Source organism: Rhamphochromis longiceps, linkage group LG9 (genome assembly GCF_057381845.1).
Source record: "Rhamphochromis longiceps isolate RC_006_pf linkage group LG9, R_longiceps_female_GT1.1, whole genome shotgun sequence".
In the NCBI taxonomy this organism is placed as follows: Eukaryota; Metazoa; Chordata; class Actinopteri; order Cichliformes; family Cichlidae; genus Rhamphochromis; species Rhamphochromis longiceps.
Window position 1 is genome coordinate 34,862,403 of NC_140565.1, and position 15,218 is coordinate 34,877,620.

At 42.9% G+C, this 15,218-nt stretch overlaps 1 protein-coding gene across 3 annotated transcripts in view; it reads left to right on the forward strand.

Moving 5' to 3' along the window:
- Positions 1-5,332: 5,332 nt before the first annotated feature.
- The window catches only part of LOC146662758 (uncharacterized), a 29,702-nt gene continuing 19,816 nt past the window's right edge, over positions 5,333-15,218 (forward strand). The window contains exons 1-2 of one of the 3 annotated variants that reach the window (XM_085419386.1): positions 5,333-5,641; positions 6,120-6,220. In XM_085419386.1, the coding sequence (XP_085275512.1) occupies positions 6,169-6,220 (52 nt within the window). In that variant the 5' untranslated portion in view covers positions 5,333-5,641; positions 6,120-6,168. Of the gene's footprint in view, positions 5,642-6,119; positions 6,221-13,047; positions 15,150-15,218 lie in introns of those variants that run through there. The other 2 variants (XM_085419387.1, XM_085419388.1) reach the window with 2 other exon arrangements.

Here is a 15,218-nt window from a genome sequence, read left to right on the forward strand (position 1 = left end):
CGCTAACCGCATCATTCAAATATATTGAATGTCGCAAAGAGAGGAAGTGACGTAAGATTTGCGCATGCGGGGTACCGATCGGGTTTCCGGTACGGATCGGGTAGTGACACTCCCCTCCTGCACAAACACTTTGCCCCGCCCCCTTCTTCTTGATCTGCTTTGATTCGATGCTGTTTGGACACGTGACTCGAAAAAGATGGCCGATGTTTTTTTTAAATAACCTTTATTTGTCAACAACAATATAAACATATAAGGCACTATTATTTATCCATGCATCTAAATATATACGGTTGAGCATTACAATAAGAGAAATAACAAGAGAAAGAAAGAAAAAGATGCAGAATGTGAGAACATAGACACAAACAGTGTGAACAGAAAGGGAAATCATGATCCACATCTCAGATAGAGAGGAGGCCTCCTTTTAACATAAATAGAACTTATTGAATAGAAATATAAGTTTAGGGGTTTTCTTTTCATTTATGTGTTTCGGCGATGTGAGGGAAGTTGCCCCCCCCCCCTTCTTCAAATCCAATAAAAGTGGTATAAAACGTTTGTGCTACATTTGTGCTGGTTTGTGCTGCAAAAAAAATTAGTTAACGTGAGTGTTCTCGGTGGTCAGGAACAAATGTAATCGCATGGCAGGATGCTGTAAAAGGACCAAACTTCAGCCAGGAGAACAACTGAGATAATCCATCCACAATACGAGGTTAGTCATTCATATACTGCTGCATGGGCTGGGCTGTAGTTACATCCTAAGGTTTTAAAAACTGAGCTTAAATAAATGATTAGCGGTAATAAAAGCCGAGGGAGGTCAACAGGGATCACTGACTGTTTTAGGAGCTTTTTAAGATTAAATAGAAGAAAATACAAAACATTAAACATGTTAACAACACAAAAGCCATATTAAACGCAGACTACTTTAGGCCCGGAAGTACTGTAGCATTCCAGCCGGACTTTATTCAGACGATGCACTTAATGATCATTACGGATGGACCATGGTGGGGTATTCCAACCCATTTATTCACAAATTACCATAGACACATTGTAAGAGCTGTAATCATAACATAAAACAAAATAAACATTCACTTGATATAACCACGTTTCCGTTATGCTAATTAATTCAGAGAAAAGGCACAGGAGGTGCTAGCATCAGCCTACTAGATCACTCATAAACTTATTAACAATCAAGTAATACATTTACAAATTGTCTGAAATGTAAACAACAAGTACAACACAAAAAACATACCTGTTCGCCTTCCAGCTAGATGCTAATTTAAAGATAGATGGAAAACGATAACCTTCTCATTAACCTTTTCTGCAGCAAGCGGTAGCAGTTCGATCTTCCTTCCCGGAAGTTGCCCGTTCCGAATTTCAAAATAAGAGTCTAATCTATATTATAAGGTATAATTCGTTCAGGGATTTAACTGTTTGAAAAATATCAATAAGATAAATAATCTGGGTCATTTACAAGCAGTATTGGTCAAGTTACTTGAAAAAAGTAATCAGTAACTAATTACTGATTACTTCCCCCAAAAAGTAATCCCGTTACTTTACTGATTACTTATTTTCAAAAGTAATTAATTACTTAGTTACTTGGTTACTTTTTAAAAACACGATTTACAACCTGAATAGGTGATAAAGCGATAGATCTTTCAGCCCAATTCTACTTTTTCTACATAATCCATCATACAAAATGTAATCAAATGGAAAAGTCTCATTTTAAAACTTGTTTTATTAGTTTTAATCTTTTAACTTTATGCATCAAGCAAAAATTTAATTATATGCAACATTCTCTGACTTGTTTAATATTTAAACCTATTTTCTGCACATTCCAGCACATAATTTTTTTTGTGTGTGTGTTTACACTCAGTCTTTCAAATAGATGCAAGTAAAACACAGCAGAAAATAAATAACATCAAAGACTAGCGGTCCTTTTGCTCTATTTTCACCTGTAAAGCAGGAGTGGCATGTAATCTAATTACCGTTTTTGCAATAGTAATCCCTCACTTTACTCCTTACTCGAAAAAAGTAATCGGATTACAGTAACGCATTACAAGTAACGTGTTACTGCCCATCTCTGTTACTGTCTCTTTCTCTCAAGTAGGATTCGTCATGTCATCACTGAACAATCGTGCATTGGAAATGTGGACCCGTATGAAATACGGCCGTGGAGTAGAAACCCTGAAGACCAACCGCTATTGATGTAGCCTGACATATTCTCGTACCTTGTCTGTGGAGTCAGTGTGTACAAGTCGTCATTCAAACAAAGGTAAGTCAGCTCGAGTACTGCGAGTAAAATGCGTTTGATTTCCATCCGAACATTCACATTAGTGCAGCATAAATTCATTCATGAAGGAAAATTACAGTGAGAACATGTGGAGGCTGTTAGAGGGATAACATAGTGAGTTCAGTGCATTGATGTGACATTGTCCTGAAGGATTTAGTTATTCTTTATGATTAAAGAAATTGCAATGATTTATTCATATTTATTATAAATAATACTAATTATACATCTTGCTTCCATATTTGTATCCCGTGTCACTAAAATACATTTTATTTTAATTTTATACTTTGATTAATGACCTGCAGAATCTCCTTATCATATTAAGTGATTCATAATTGTCACTTTATGCTTTCTCCATCTCTAAAGTGATGACATCCTTGCATTACATACTTTAGGTTCATTTTCTGCAGGCAGGTTTCTGACAGAGAACAGGCAGATTTACACTATAACCTGCAGCGATGGACACATAAAGAAATGAAAAATGACATGTATGTGCTAACTTTCTAAACACTTTGTTACATTTATGATAAAGTAGATAAAACACATTTATGTCGGCCTTGGATCATAGTTCTTGTTTTTGAACTTTGTCTGTGTGTGTTTCAGGTCCTGCACTCTCAAAGACTGAATGAACCAGCATTGCAGCCACAGGTCATTGTGAGCATCACAGGGAAGGTTGAAGCCGCCCACTGCACCTGTATGGCCGGAGTCGCAGAGACCTGCAGCCATGTCGCTGCTCTTCTGTTTAATGTAGAAGCAACAGTGTTGATTGTGGCACAAGGACTGTTACAGATGAACCTGCATACTGGGTTTTGCTGGGTAATATGACCAAGATACAGCCAGAGGTTGGCCATAAGATAGACTTCTCCTCTTCAGCTGCTCAAAAAAGGCTCTTGATCAAAACATAAACAGACCATCCGTATTTTGTGTTTGGAGTGTTATGGACAGTGTTGGGTAAGTTACTTTAAAATAGTAACTTAGTTACATTACTAGTTACTTCTCTCAAAAGTAACTCAGTTACTTCAAGTTACTCGTTACTTTCAAAGTAACTAGTTACTAGGGAAAGTAACTTTGGTTTTGCTCAGAATTCTCTTGTTAATGTGTTGCTTCCATAACTTTGCCAGTCTTCTAGCTTGCTTACTTGCCACAGTGCACTGTGCCACCTACCAATAGAAAGGAAAAGATAATGTGCATATTTCCACGAGAGAAATCCCACGCCTGGACCGTCATTGACTGCTGCCATGATTCTAGCCTACGTCACAGCGTCATGTGCGCCTTTTACATCCAACACAAAAACTGCAGTCGTGGTGCTTTTGATTGTACTCAGAACTCGGAAATTCTGCCTTCTGAATAGGAAGATGTAGGTAACACCAGACTGCAGATGAGCTGCATACAGAGCTGGACTGGGACAAAAAAAAAGTGCTGGGCATTTTAACTAGAGACTGGCCCACCATTATAGGAAAAATCATAAAGTCTTTGAATGACAATAAACACTGTTGTGACAGTGATGTACACTGTTCTGATGGTATATATGCATCAATCTATCAATCGTTTGTTGTAAGATTCAGATAATTATTTTTTAAAAGCGAGACATTTTAAATGAGAATAAGAAAGAAAAGTATTTCTTTGTGCCCCCCTTTCCCTGTTAATGCCCTACCTGCCCCCCTGGCAACACTTTGCTAGATCCGCACCTGCACAGTTACCAGCTGTCAGCTACCTAAAAAAGGATCCTGGGGTTATTTGTCTCTCAGAAACAGTTCATAACTTCCCTTCAACTCATTCATGTCACCTAAAAGGTAAACCTGTTTCTCCATCACAGCTCTGATGATCCAGTAAGGACATCTCCTGGTTTCATCTTCATGTTTCCCTCTCACCAGATAACCAAACCATATCATGACCAGCAGCTTTTTTGCAGCTGTGGCTCCAGCAAACATCAGCTGATACTAGAAATTAATATTATATAAATTCTAACAATAGCTGATCAAGCTTAAACGTGCTGCTGTTGTTTAGCGCGACATCCGCTGGTTTCCTCTTTCGGCGCAAAGTGAGCGATAAACAAACAAGAGAGCCGATCAGCTGATCATTGATCAGTTTCATGATTGAAGCAGAAACGGGAGAGGGAGGGGGGAGAATGAAAGAAGAAGAGGCAGCTGTGCAGCAAAGACACAGAGTAACTCCAGCTTTGTGTCTTTTTCATTGTAGCTGAATTAAGGGACAAACTGTTCCTTTTCACCTCAATAAGAAACGCGTAATATTTTCTCTGAATACCAGACGGGACGGTTGGCAACTCTAATAACTAATGAACAAAATAAAGTTCAACATCATTAACTTCATAGCACCACCCAGCTGTATAGAAACTCCGTCATGCTAGCTAGTACGCAGTACGGAAAAAGTCAGAATAGCGAAAATAAACTCCAACTAAACTTGGTTCATATCTGACCCAGAGAGACTGCAGGTCATAACTTCTTACCTGAAGTTCAGTTCACACTTGGACCGGCGGCCGCCTCGGGTCTCTTTTCCTTCTGTGTCCCTTTTCCTTCATCCACCCGCTGGCCTCCACCACTTGCTAATGTTACTGAATCTGTGGAAGCTCCGCGATGCCACCACACGAAGTAACGAGTAACGACCCTATCTAAATCCCAGTAACGAGTAACGCGTTCCTGATTTTGGCATAATAACTACCGTGCTCGTTACCACAATAATAACGTAGTTACTGTAACGCGTTACGTAATAACGCGTTAGTCCCAACACTGGTTATGGAGTTTGCAAGTGTTTTGGAGTTTGTACATGCTTTGTCTCTAGGAGCCACCGTACTTAGGGACTAATAAAGCGCTATATAAATACAGGCCATTTTCTAAATAGAGCCGGAAATCCCATCACTACTCAGCAGCACAAATGTGTTCTCTCGGCTCAGCTGTGTCACACGAACGAATCACAGCAGAACAGAAAAAGGGGCGGAGCAAAGTGTGTGTGCAGGAGAGGAGTCGTCTGCAGCCCAAATGTGTTTTCTCAGGGCATCTGAGTCACGTGATCGCACAGTAACGAATCAAAGAAAATCAGGAAGAAGGGGGCGGAGCAAGGTGTGTGTGCAGGACAGGAGTCGAGCAGAGAGAGCTGCTTTTGCATGAAACGGGAGTAAAGTAGTGAACTTAGAGGAGAGAAACAAAGTAAAGTATCGATCATAAACCACTACCAACGTCCTGATCGATATCTGCATCGATCTGCCCACCCTTGTCTCCTGGATCGTAGCTGAGATCAGCGTGAACCACGTGGGTCTCTGCTCCCTGATCTGTTTCCTGTGTTTGGAAAGAGTTGCAGCTTCATCGCGGAGTTTCTCTCGGTTTGTGGGCTCATCTAAAGGTAAGCACCGAGCTAACTTTACTGTGAGTTCAGTTCATGTTGAGTTTAGCTCCTGAATGAGGTCTTCTGCTGCTCTCCTCGGTGTCTGTTCACAGTTTATTGTGAACACGTTGAGAGAAGAGTGAGAGAGTGTTTGGAGAAAAACACCAACTAATCATTAGCTCAGCATGCTGGGAGAAGTTGGAGCAGAAAAGTCTTTTCATTGTCCCTGCAGCTGTTTTTCTGCCTGCACCAAACCTCTACAGCCTCGTTTCTATTTGTATGGACTCAAATGTCGTCATAAATATTTTGTATTTGGGTTTGTTTTGTTTTTTTTGTTTTTTTGTGTCCCGTTTGGATCTTTAGCCATCAGAATTGTTGTCTGAAGGCCAAGAAAGATGCCAAGCGGATTTATTTTACCAAGTGGATCATCATGGCCTTGCCATATTGGTCCATTTGATTGACCTTTATTATAATTATGAATTTATTTTATTTTCAGTTGCCACAAACGGGACAGACACGACTGGGGGACAGGACAGGGAGAGAGAATGAAAGAAAGAAAGAGAGGGAGAGAAAGAAAACCAAAGGGGAGAAGAGACGGTGAGAAGGGGGAGAAGAAAGAAAGAAAAATAAACAAAAAAAACAAAACACCTGGGTCACCTGTAACACCTGGGTCACCTGTATGGAGAAAAAAAACAGAAGAGAAAGCAAACAACAAAGAGCAACATAATAAAAAAAACAGCACCATCACAATAAACTAGCTAGCAGTAGATATCAGTAGATACTAAATAATAAACGATATTGTGCAGCACGCAAGATAGACAGTGCACAGTGTGCTTTGAGGCAGCAGCCAAGAAAGCTGTAGTCCGCGTCTGTGAATACCCATGTGTGCACACCTGTGTGGATCAGCATGCTTGCATTCCAAAGGTTTCTCCATGTAACGATCTGCTAGGGAGTGTGGGGAGCCACAGCCCCGTCCTCCAGGGTATGAAGCAGGCATGGAGGAGATCAAAACTCCAGACATCCAGAGGCCCCCAGAACACAAGAGACCAAGGAAGACCAACAGAGGGGCAGCCGCGCCACTGTCCCTGTAAGAGCTGAGGAGAGTCCCAGATGAGGGCTCACTCAGCAGCCGCGGAGCGAAAGCCAGGGGGAGTTGCAGTGACGCGCCCGTGAGCTCCGCCGGCAGCCAGCTGTGCCTGAGTGACTGAGCCCCAGGCCGAGAGGCCGGGGGCACCCCACCTCCGAAGTGGCCCGAGCGAGCCCCAGGCTCCAGGCCCCGATAAGCGGCCGCCAAGGAGTGAGCCGGTGTGTACCCGGACGCCCACCCCCAGACACAAAGAACCACCAACGCACCGACACCTGAGGGAGTCCGCCACTGGCAGGGGAAGTGGTGGGTGGAGATAGGCCTCCAAACCTTGGAGGGCCTGAGATGTCCCCAGAGAGGTGGCGTCTGATACCCAACCTGACATATAGAGACAGACATACAGGCACACACAGACACAAACATCCATCCCCACCCTCATGCTCTCCTATGCACTTACTCCACACTCAACCAACATGGAGACAGACATAAAGAGACGATCTACACACGATCACACTCCCCAAGCGTACTCTACGAACCGGGTCTAGGTACCCTTGCCCCTGGAGGGGGGAACTGCACCCAGACCCAGGTGGTGTTATCCTTTTCCCTGCGGTGGGGAGAGGCAGACCGCCCCGACTCCGCAGCAGCAGGGAGGCCCCAAACTCCAGACCGCAGCTGGACGGCCAACTCCTCCTAGCCCCCCCGCTCCAGCAGGCTGCAGAGAACGGGGGTGAGAGAAGACTCCAAACCTCCCTCCACCCGCTCATTGTAGTGTTGATGCATGTGTGTTCTAAGGTGCAATTAAAACCCAGGAGGGCATGGAGCTACCTGCCAGAGAGCAGCAGGTAAGTGCATAGTCCCTCCTGTTAGCCCTCAATGTCTACGTGTATTCAAAATTGAGAGGTGGGCAACGACGCCAGGGGTGAAGTGTACACCCTGATGGTAATTTGGACTCTGTGTATCGTGCCCACCCCCAAGATCCTATATGTATGTGTAATGAGAGTGTGAGTAATGTGAATGTCTAAGTTGTGGGATAAAATTGAGGCAGAGGCAGCCAGAAGGGGACAGAGGGGGGGGGTAGCCTCCTCTGCACCCTGGTGACATACCCCTACTCCAAGGCCCTGCATGTGTGGGTGGTTGTGGTGGAGCGGGAAGAGGGAGGCAGCTGGAGATGGGGAGGGAAGGAAGGGAGGGGCAGGTGACCCCTCCCTGGGGCCAGCTCCCCCGCTGACCCCAGTAGGCACTCCCATACTCCGCGACCCGCCAGGAAAAGGGGGCCCAGGCCCATCCAGACTGGGGCCCAGCGCAGCAGCGCCCCCCGGCCCCACAGAGCCCGGGACAGTCCACCCAACCCCACCACAGAGAAAACTGCACCCACCCCACCATCCATTCATCTTCCAGACTACATGAGACAATAGACGCCCAGGCTGAGATCTTCCTCCACCTCTCCTGTATCTCCCCCTCCTGCAGAGAGTTCCTGAGGAGAGGAAAGCTCCTGCAAGATGTGACAATCTCCCCCACCAGTTGAAGAGCCCCCCAGGCGGCTCGACGCACCGGCGGCACCCTGCGCCAGGGATGGGCCCCCATTCACCCACCCGCCCACAACCCCTGCAACACACAAACCAGGACCCAAGGCCCCGAGGCCCGGCCAGGGCCCCAGCCCAGAGACGGAGCGCCCCCAGAACCTCACGCCCATCCCGGACCCACCCAGGGGCAGACAGGCTACCAGGTCAGTAACCCACGTCCGTCAGCACAGACCCTCCCCTAGCCCCGCTGCACGCAGCCGCGAGGAAACAGTCACCCGAGAGCCAAAAGAGCCCCCACCCGGACATGACCGCTACCCCGGGTTGAGCCCCCCAAGGAAGATGCCTCCGGGGAACCCCCCGACGCCCTAAGCCTGTCCCTACCCCCACACCAGTCACAACAGTGAAGGCGGGACCAAACTATGACCCCTCACCCCCACTAGGTGATGGAGCTGATCAAAGGAGCCCAGAGCAATTGATCTGATGTGGTGGTAGAGGCTGTATCAAGACTAATGTAATCTAATAGATAATTTCTATATTGGTTAGAATTAAGATTGTTTTTATTTTTCCAGTTCATGAGGACAGTTTTCTTGGCTATGCATAGGGCAGTGAAGATCATATGGACGATATTCTTTTCTGAAGTGACATTATCTAAGCTGCCCAACAAACACACTAAGGGGGAAGTTGGAATGTTACATTTCAGACACTTTGATAAGTCTTCACATATCTCGCGCCAAAACTTCTGCACTGGTGTAATTGTCTGGTGTATTGCCTTGACAGTGTGAGCAGTTGTTGGAAGATGTAAAGCCCATCTTGAACATCCGATGACCTGTATAGTGCACTCTATGTAGTATTTTGTATTGTATTAATTGCAGACTGGGATTTTTAATCAATTTAAAGGTTTTTAAGCATACCTGAGACCAGAAGTTTTGGTCTAAGCTGACTGATAAATCAGCTTCCCACTTTGCAATAGGAAGGGATATTGATTCATCTAATTTAGAAAGTGTTCTGTATATTTTAGATAATAATTTGGGGGATTTAAGAGTAAGGAAATGTGCCGCACTTGGTGGTGTTTGTAATTCAACTTGACTGAGGTTAAATTTCTTTTTTACTATGGATTTAATTTGTTGATATTCTAAAAATCTTGTCTTGTTGATCCCATATTGTGCAACTAGTCTGTCAAATGGAATAAATTCTGTTCCCTCTAATATATGTTCTAAGTATTTAATTCCTTTACAACTCCATTCTGGGAAATTAATCATATTATTGTTTTGTAATATGTCAGGGTTATTCCAGATAGGTGTACGTTTGCATGGGATTAATGAAGACTCCGTTATTTTTAGAAACTCCCACCATGCTGTCAAAGAGAAGCTGATGTTGATACTTTTAAAGCATTCATGTCTTTTGATGTTTGAGCTAATAAATGGTAGGTCTGAAATCTCTAGATCCTTGCATAGTGCCTGTTCAACATCTAGCCAGGGCTCATCTAAGAAGGTATGTTTTGACCATTCTGAGATGAACTGAAGCCTGTTGGCTAAGAAGTATTGGTGAAAATTAGGCAGATCTAATCCTCCTCTATCCTTGGTTCTTTGTAGCGTTTTTAAGCTAATACGCGGGGGTTTATCTTTCCAAAGGAATTTGGAAATATATGAATCCAGAGATCTGAACCAATCTTGTGATGGTTTGTTAGGGATCATCAAAAATAAGTAGTTTATTTTTGGCGAGATCATCATTTTTATCGCGGCGACCCTTCCCATGAGTGATATGGGTAAAGGTTTCCATCTAGTCAGATCGCCTTCTACTTTCTTTAGAAGTGGGATGTGGTTTAATTTATTTAAGTCAGAAAGCTTAGGAGAAACATTAATACCTAAATATTTAATATTTCCGGATTGCAGTGGGGCAGAGGAAGAATTATGGAAGGAGCAGTTAATGGGGAGAACTGTAGATTTTGGCCAGTTAATTGAATAATCTGAAACTCTTGAAAACCAGTTTATTAGAGTAATTACCTCAGAGAGGTTGGTTTGTGTGTTTTGCAGAAAACACATCATCCGCATAGAGACAGGTTTTATGTTCTATGCTCTTACATTTTATGCCCTTAATTGTTGTAGCCTGTCTAAATGCTGCTGCTAGAGGTTCGATAAAAATTGCAAAAAGTGAAGGGGAGAGTGGGCATCCCTGTCTGGTGCCCCTCAGGAGACAGAAGCTGGAGGATGTCTGGTCATTTGTTCTGATACGAGCTGTTGGGGAATTGTATAATATTCTTATCCAGTTTATGAAAGAGTTTCCAAAACCAAATTTGTGTAAAGTTGCGAATAAAAATTTCCAGTTAACTCTATCAAATGCTTTTTCTGCATCTAGAGATAATATTATGGTTTCGATGTTTTTATCGTATGAGTAGTCTATTAAATTAAGTAATCTACGAGTGTTTGTTGAGGAGTGCCGACTTTTTATGAAACCAGTTTGGTCAGGATGAATTAAGAGGGGGGTTATTTTCTCTAATCTCTTTGAGAGAGCTTTGCAGATTATTTTAAGGTCTACATTTAACTCATTCACTGCCATTGACGTCTACAGCCGTCAATTGCAGTGCATGAGTCAATGGGTTTAACCCATTCACTGCCAATGGCTGGCAGTGAATGAGTTAAAAGAGAAATTGGACGATAACTTGAGGGAAATAAAGGGTCTTTGCCTGGTTTTAGCAGGAGACTAATGTTGGCAGAATTCATATTTGGTGGTAGTCTGCCATTTTCCTCGATTTCCTGCAACATGCCGTGGAATACTGGTGCCAGAATAGTCCAGAATTCTTTGTAGAATTCTGCAGGGAAGCCGTCTGGACCTGGAGCCTTATTATTGGGCATACTTATCAGGGCTTCCTGGAGTTCACTTGGCGTCAGTGGCGAATCTAGTTCCATTGCTTGACTGTCTAGTAATTTTGGAAGAGTTACGTTGTCAAGGAACAGATCAATTTCATTTTTAGATGGGTTTATTTGTGGTGAGTATAAAGTTTCATAGAAGTCCCTAAAAATGTTGTTTATTCTTCCAGGGTCATATATTGTATTCCCCGATAAATCTTTAGCAGCACATATAGTTGTTTTTTCTTTCTTTATTTTTAACTGGTTAGCTAGAAATCGACCTGATTTGTTACTGTGTTCAAAATTCTGCAAGCGAAGTCTTTGTATAAGGAATTGTGTTTTTTTATTAATAGCTTCATTTAATTCTAGTTTTGTCTTGTGTATTTTGTTCAATGTTTCCTGATCTTGGTTGCACGCGTAGGCTTCTTCTAGTGATTTGATGTTTTTTTCTAATTCCTGAATATTTTTGTTTTCTTCTTTCTTTTTGTGTGATGAGAAAGAAATTATTTTACCTCTCATTACAGCTTTCCCTGCTTCCCATAGAACAGCAGCAGATATTCCGGGAGTGTCATTAAAGTCTAAATATGAAGTCCATTCCTTTTTAAAATATTTAATGAAGTCTTCATCTTTAAGCAATGATGTATTAAATCTCCAGTTTTTTCTTGGCGTAGTGTTATTCTTGTACATTAGTGTTAATGATACAGGAGCATGATCGCTGACAGCTATAGGATGAATCTCAGTGTCTGAAATGTCACTCAGCAGTGAGCTGCTGACCAGAAAATAATCCAGACTAGAGTAAGAGTGATGAACATGCGAGAAAAAAGTATATTCCTTACTGTTGGGGTGAAGGGAGCGCCATGCATCACGAAGGCCAAAGTCGCTCATATACTGTTTGATTATATTTGTGGACTGCCAATTGCGCTGACTTCCTGTTGTGTTGAGCCTATCCATTTCTTCATTTAGTCCAAGGTTGAGGTCACCGCCAAGAATGAGTGTGCATTCGAGGTGTTCAGAGAGTGCACTAAAAAATCCGTGGAAGAATGAGGGTTCATCAACATTTGGACCATATATACTTACAATACATAGTTTTTTGTTCAATATTGATAGTTTAATAATTAGAAATCTACCCTCTGGATCTATAACTGTATCGAGTACTGTAAAATTAACATTTTTATATATTAAAATTGCTACTCCCCGTTGTCTAGAATTATAACAGGCTGCAAACACGTTAGGAAACTCAGGTGTTTTAAGTTCGTTTAAACCTGTGACAGGTCTGTGAGTTTCTTGTAATAAAACAACATCTGCCTGTAGTTTTTTAAGCTGGTTAAATATCTTTAACCTCTTTCCTCTGGTGCCAGCTCCATTTACATTCCATGTGACAAACCTCAGCATGCCCATAATTGTGTGTGTATTTCTAATGATGTACACTGGGTGTTTCGTTTAAACGGGTGGAGAGAATGTGGAAACATCCCTTGTTTGTAAATAGAAAGAGCGAGAGGAAGAAAAAAAGGTGTGGTGAGAGGCTCCATAAGTCTGACTATGTGTGTGAATATTCACTAATATGAACAAGCGTGGCTTGCTTATGTGTCCTGCAAGTCTGTGCGTGCTGTGAGGTTGTTGTGAATATGCTGCCGTTGAGCGGATGTGTTTGCGTGATCGTGGTGTGAAAATATGGAGAAATAGAGGGTGTTGTTTGTAGGTTAGTGGGGAAGTAGGTGATCACAGCAGTGAAAGACAAGAGAAAGAAAGAAACCACATGAACTGTGAGCAACAACAACAAAAAAGAAACGAAACGGAAACATTCCAATTAAAGCAATGACGGAGGGTGACGGTGTTATATCTGCTATGACATCATACTGATATTACTAGGTTAAACCCATGTTAAAAGAGAAAGTGTGAATGAATAAGAAACGAGTGTAGCGGGTTCTTATCTGGAGTGCAGTCACGGTGTGGTGCCGGGGTCGCGGTAGAGCTGTCCGTCCACGTAGAGCCAGTCCACGGCGATGACAGCACGGGAGCCTTTCTGGATGAAGCTACGTCGAACTGGGAACAGGACCTTGCGTCGTTCCAGGATCTCTTTGGGGAACTGGTCGTTCACGCTGAAGTCCGTTCCTTTCAGCTCTCTGCCGCGACTCTTCACCTGTTCCTTCTGTTTGAATTGACTGAATTTGGCCACAATAGGCCGTGGTCTCCCGGTCCGCGACCTCACGCCCCCCAAGCGATGTACTCTATCGAAGTCGATGTTCTTTACGGTGTCCTCCGGCAGCTTCAGGTGGATTTTAATGAAGCTTTTCACCGTTGCCTCCGCGTCCTCTCCGGCAGATTCTGGAATACCAGAAAACACAAGATTATCTCTCATGCTACGGGCTTGTAGATCGATAACGGACTCTTTTATTTTTTTATTTTCAATGTTTAGCTGGGTCACGTTATCGGTGAGAGATTTGACCGACTCCTGTAGCGTGGTATTTTCAGCGGCAAGCGATTCCACCTGCTGCTGGCTGAATTCCAGGGATTCTCTCATAGATTTAAATTCCCGGTGTAAAATCTCCACCAGGGACAGCTTCGCATCGAAACTGGACAATCGCTTGTCGATTGACTCCAGGATGTCTGCGATGTCTTTGCCGGCAGGCGATGTTGTACCGGGGGAGTCTGCCGGGCGACATCTCTTCGATGACGGCGTCTCAATTTTGGCCAGGGAGGATGCACTCTGGGCCTTCTGCATTACTAAATCTTGAAAACAGCGGTCGATGTAATCTTGGAGAGCGTCTAAACTCTCCCCGTTGTCCTCCAGGGTGTTAGAGATGATAAAACAGATGTTGTTAGTTATATGACAATTGATTAGTATATTTGGTAATACTGAAGCTTGGAAAACCTTTGTTAAACTCTATGCTGCCATTTGCTTTTTTTCCGCAAATTCTCCGGCGTCTGACGTCACCTACAACATGGGTCGCTTACCTTACTCGTCACTTACCCTGCTCCGTCCTCCTTACCCTCTGCTCCGTCCTCCTTACCCCCCTATATTTTGTATTTGTAAATCAAATGCGTATTTGTGTATTGAGTTTTGCAACTTTGCAAATAAGCATTAAGACTATATGTATTTAAATCCTAACAGTATCTGTAACCAGATATTAACAGAAAAATTTGTAACACTTGGAAATATTTTTTATACACATAGACAAATTCTCATCTGTAGATGCACAAAAGTAAAATGTTCACATATTTTGGTTTACAAAGTTACAAATACGCATTTGATTAACAAGTACAAAATATTTATGACTGTTGGGTCTGTGTTCCCACAGGCCCCGCTAGTTTAGAGACTTATTCCTCATGAAGAGCGAAATCAAGACAGAACATCTTCAACCGGTCTTTAACTCGCTAACGAGGAAAGGCTTTGGTCAGAAGCAGGCAGTGGAGCTCACGCTCCACCTGTCTCTAGCCCAAATCCTTCAAAGAGCAGCTGTCCTCGTAGCCTTTTTATTGACAAACTGTTACAGTTCACACAATAAGACACATCACAAGCACCTCCCACCGTAAACACCCCCCCCCCCCCCCCCGTTACAAACACAAGGTGCTGTGTGTGTGTGTGTGTGTGTGTGTGTCCATGTCCATGCTGTCCAGTCTCTTTTGCAGCTGCTAGAACACACCTGTTCAACATCTATTTAGTCAATCATGTTTATTTCGCATCCACAGACACATTGTACCTGTGTCCTTTATCAGGCTGTAGAGCGATAAGCTTTGATCTTTTTTTTATAGACTTTCCTGGATGATTTAAAGTCATTTTGAGTCAACACTCAACCTGCAGTGAGTAAATTTTAGGTAAAAAATTCCCTGAGTGTCAAATATTTATTGATGGAGAGAATTTGTTAATTTTTGGCGGGGAATATGCTTAAAATGCTTTCTCATTTAAAAACATTTTCATAAAATATTTTGTTCTGGACGTAGTTTTTTTAGTGGGACAAACATTTCATCACTCATCCAAGCGACTTCTTCAGCTGACTGCAGGTTTCCGACCTTATAAAAAGAACATTTGCACAATAACTGAAACTAGCCCACTGGATGAACAATGGGCTGAGGTAAGTTCCTGGATCATTAATATGCAAATTCTCATGACCATTGGTCAAAGACCACTGATCAATGGCCAT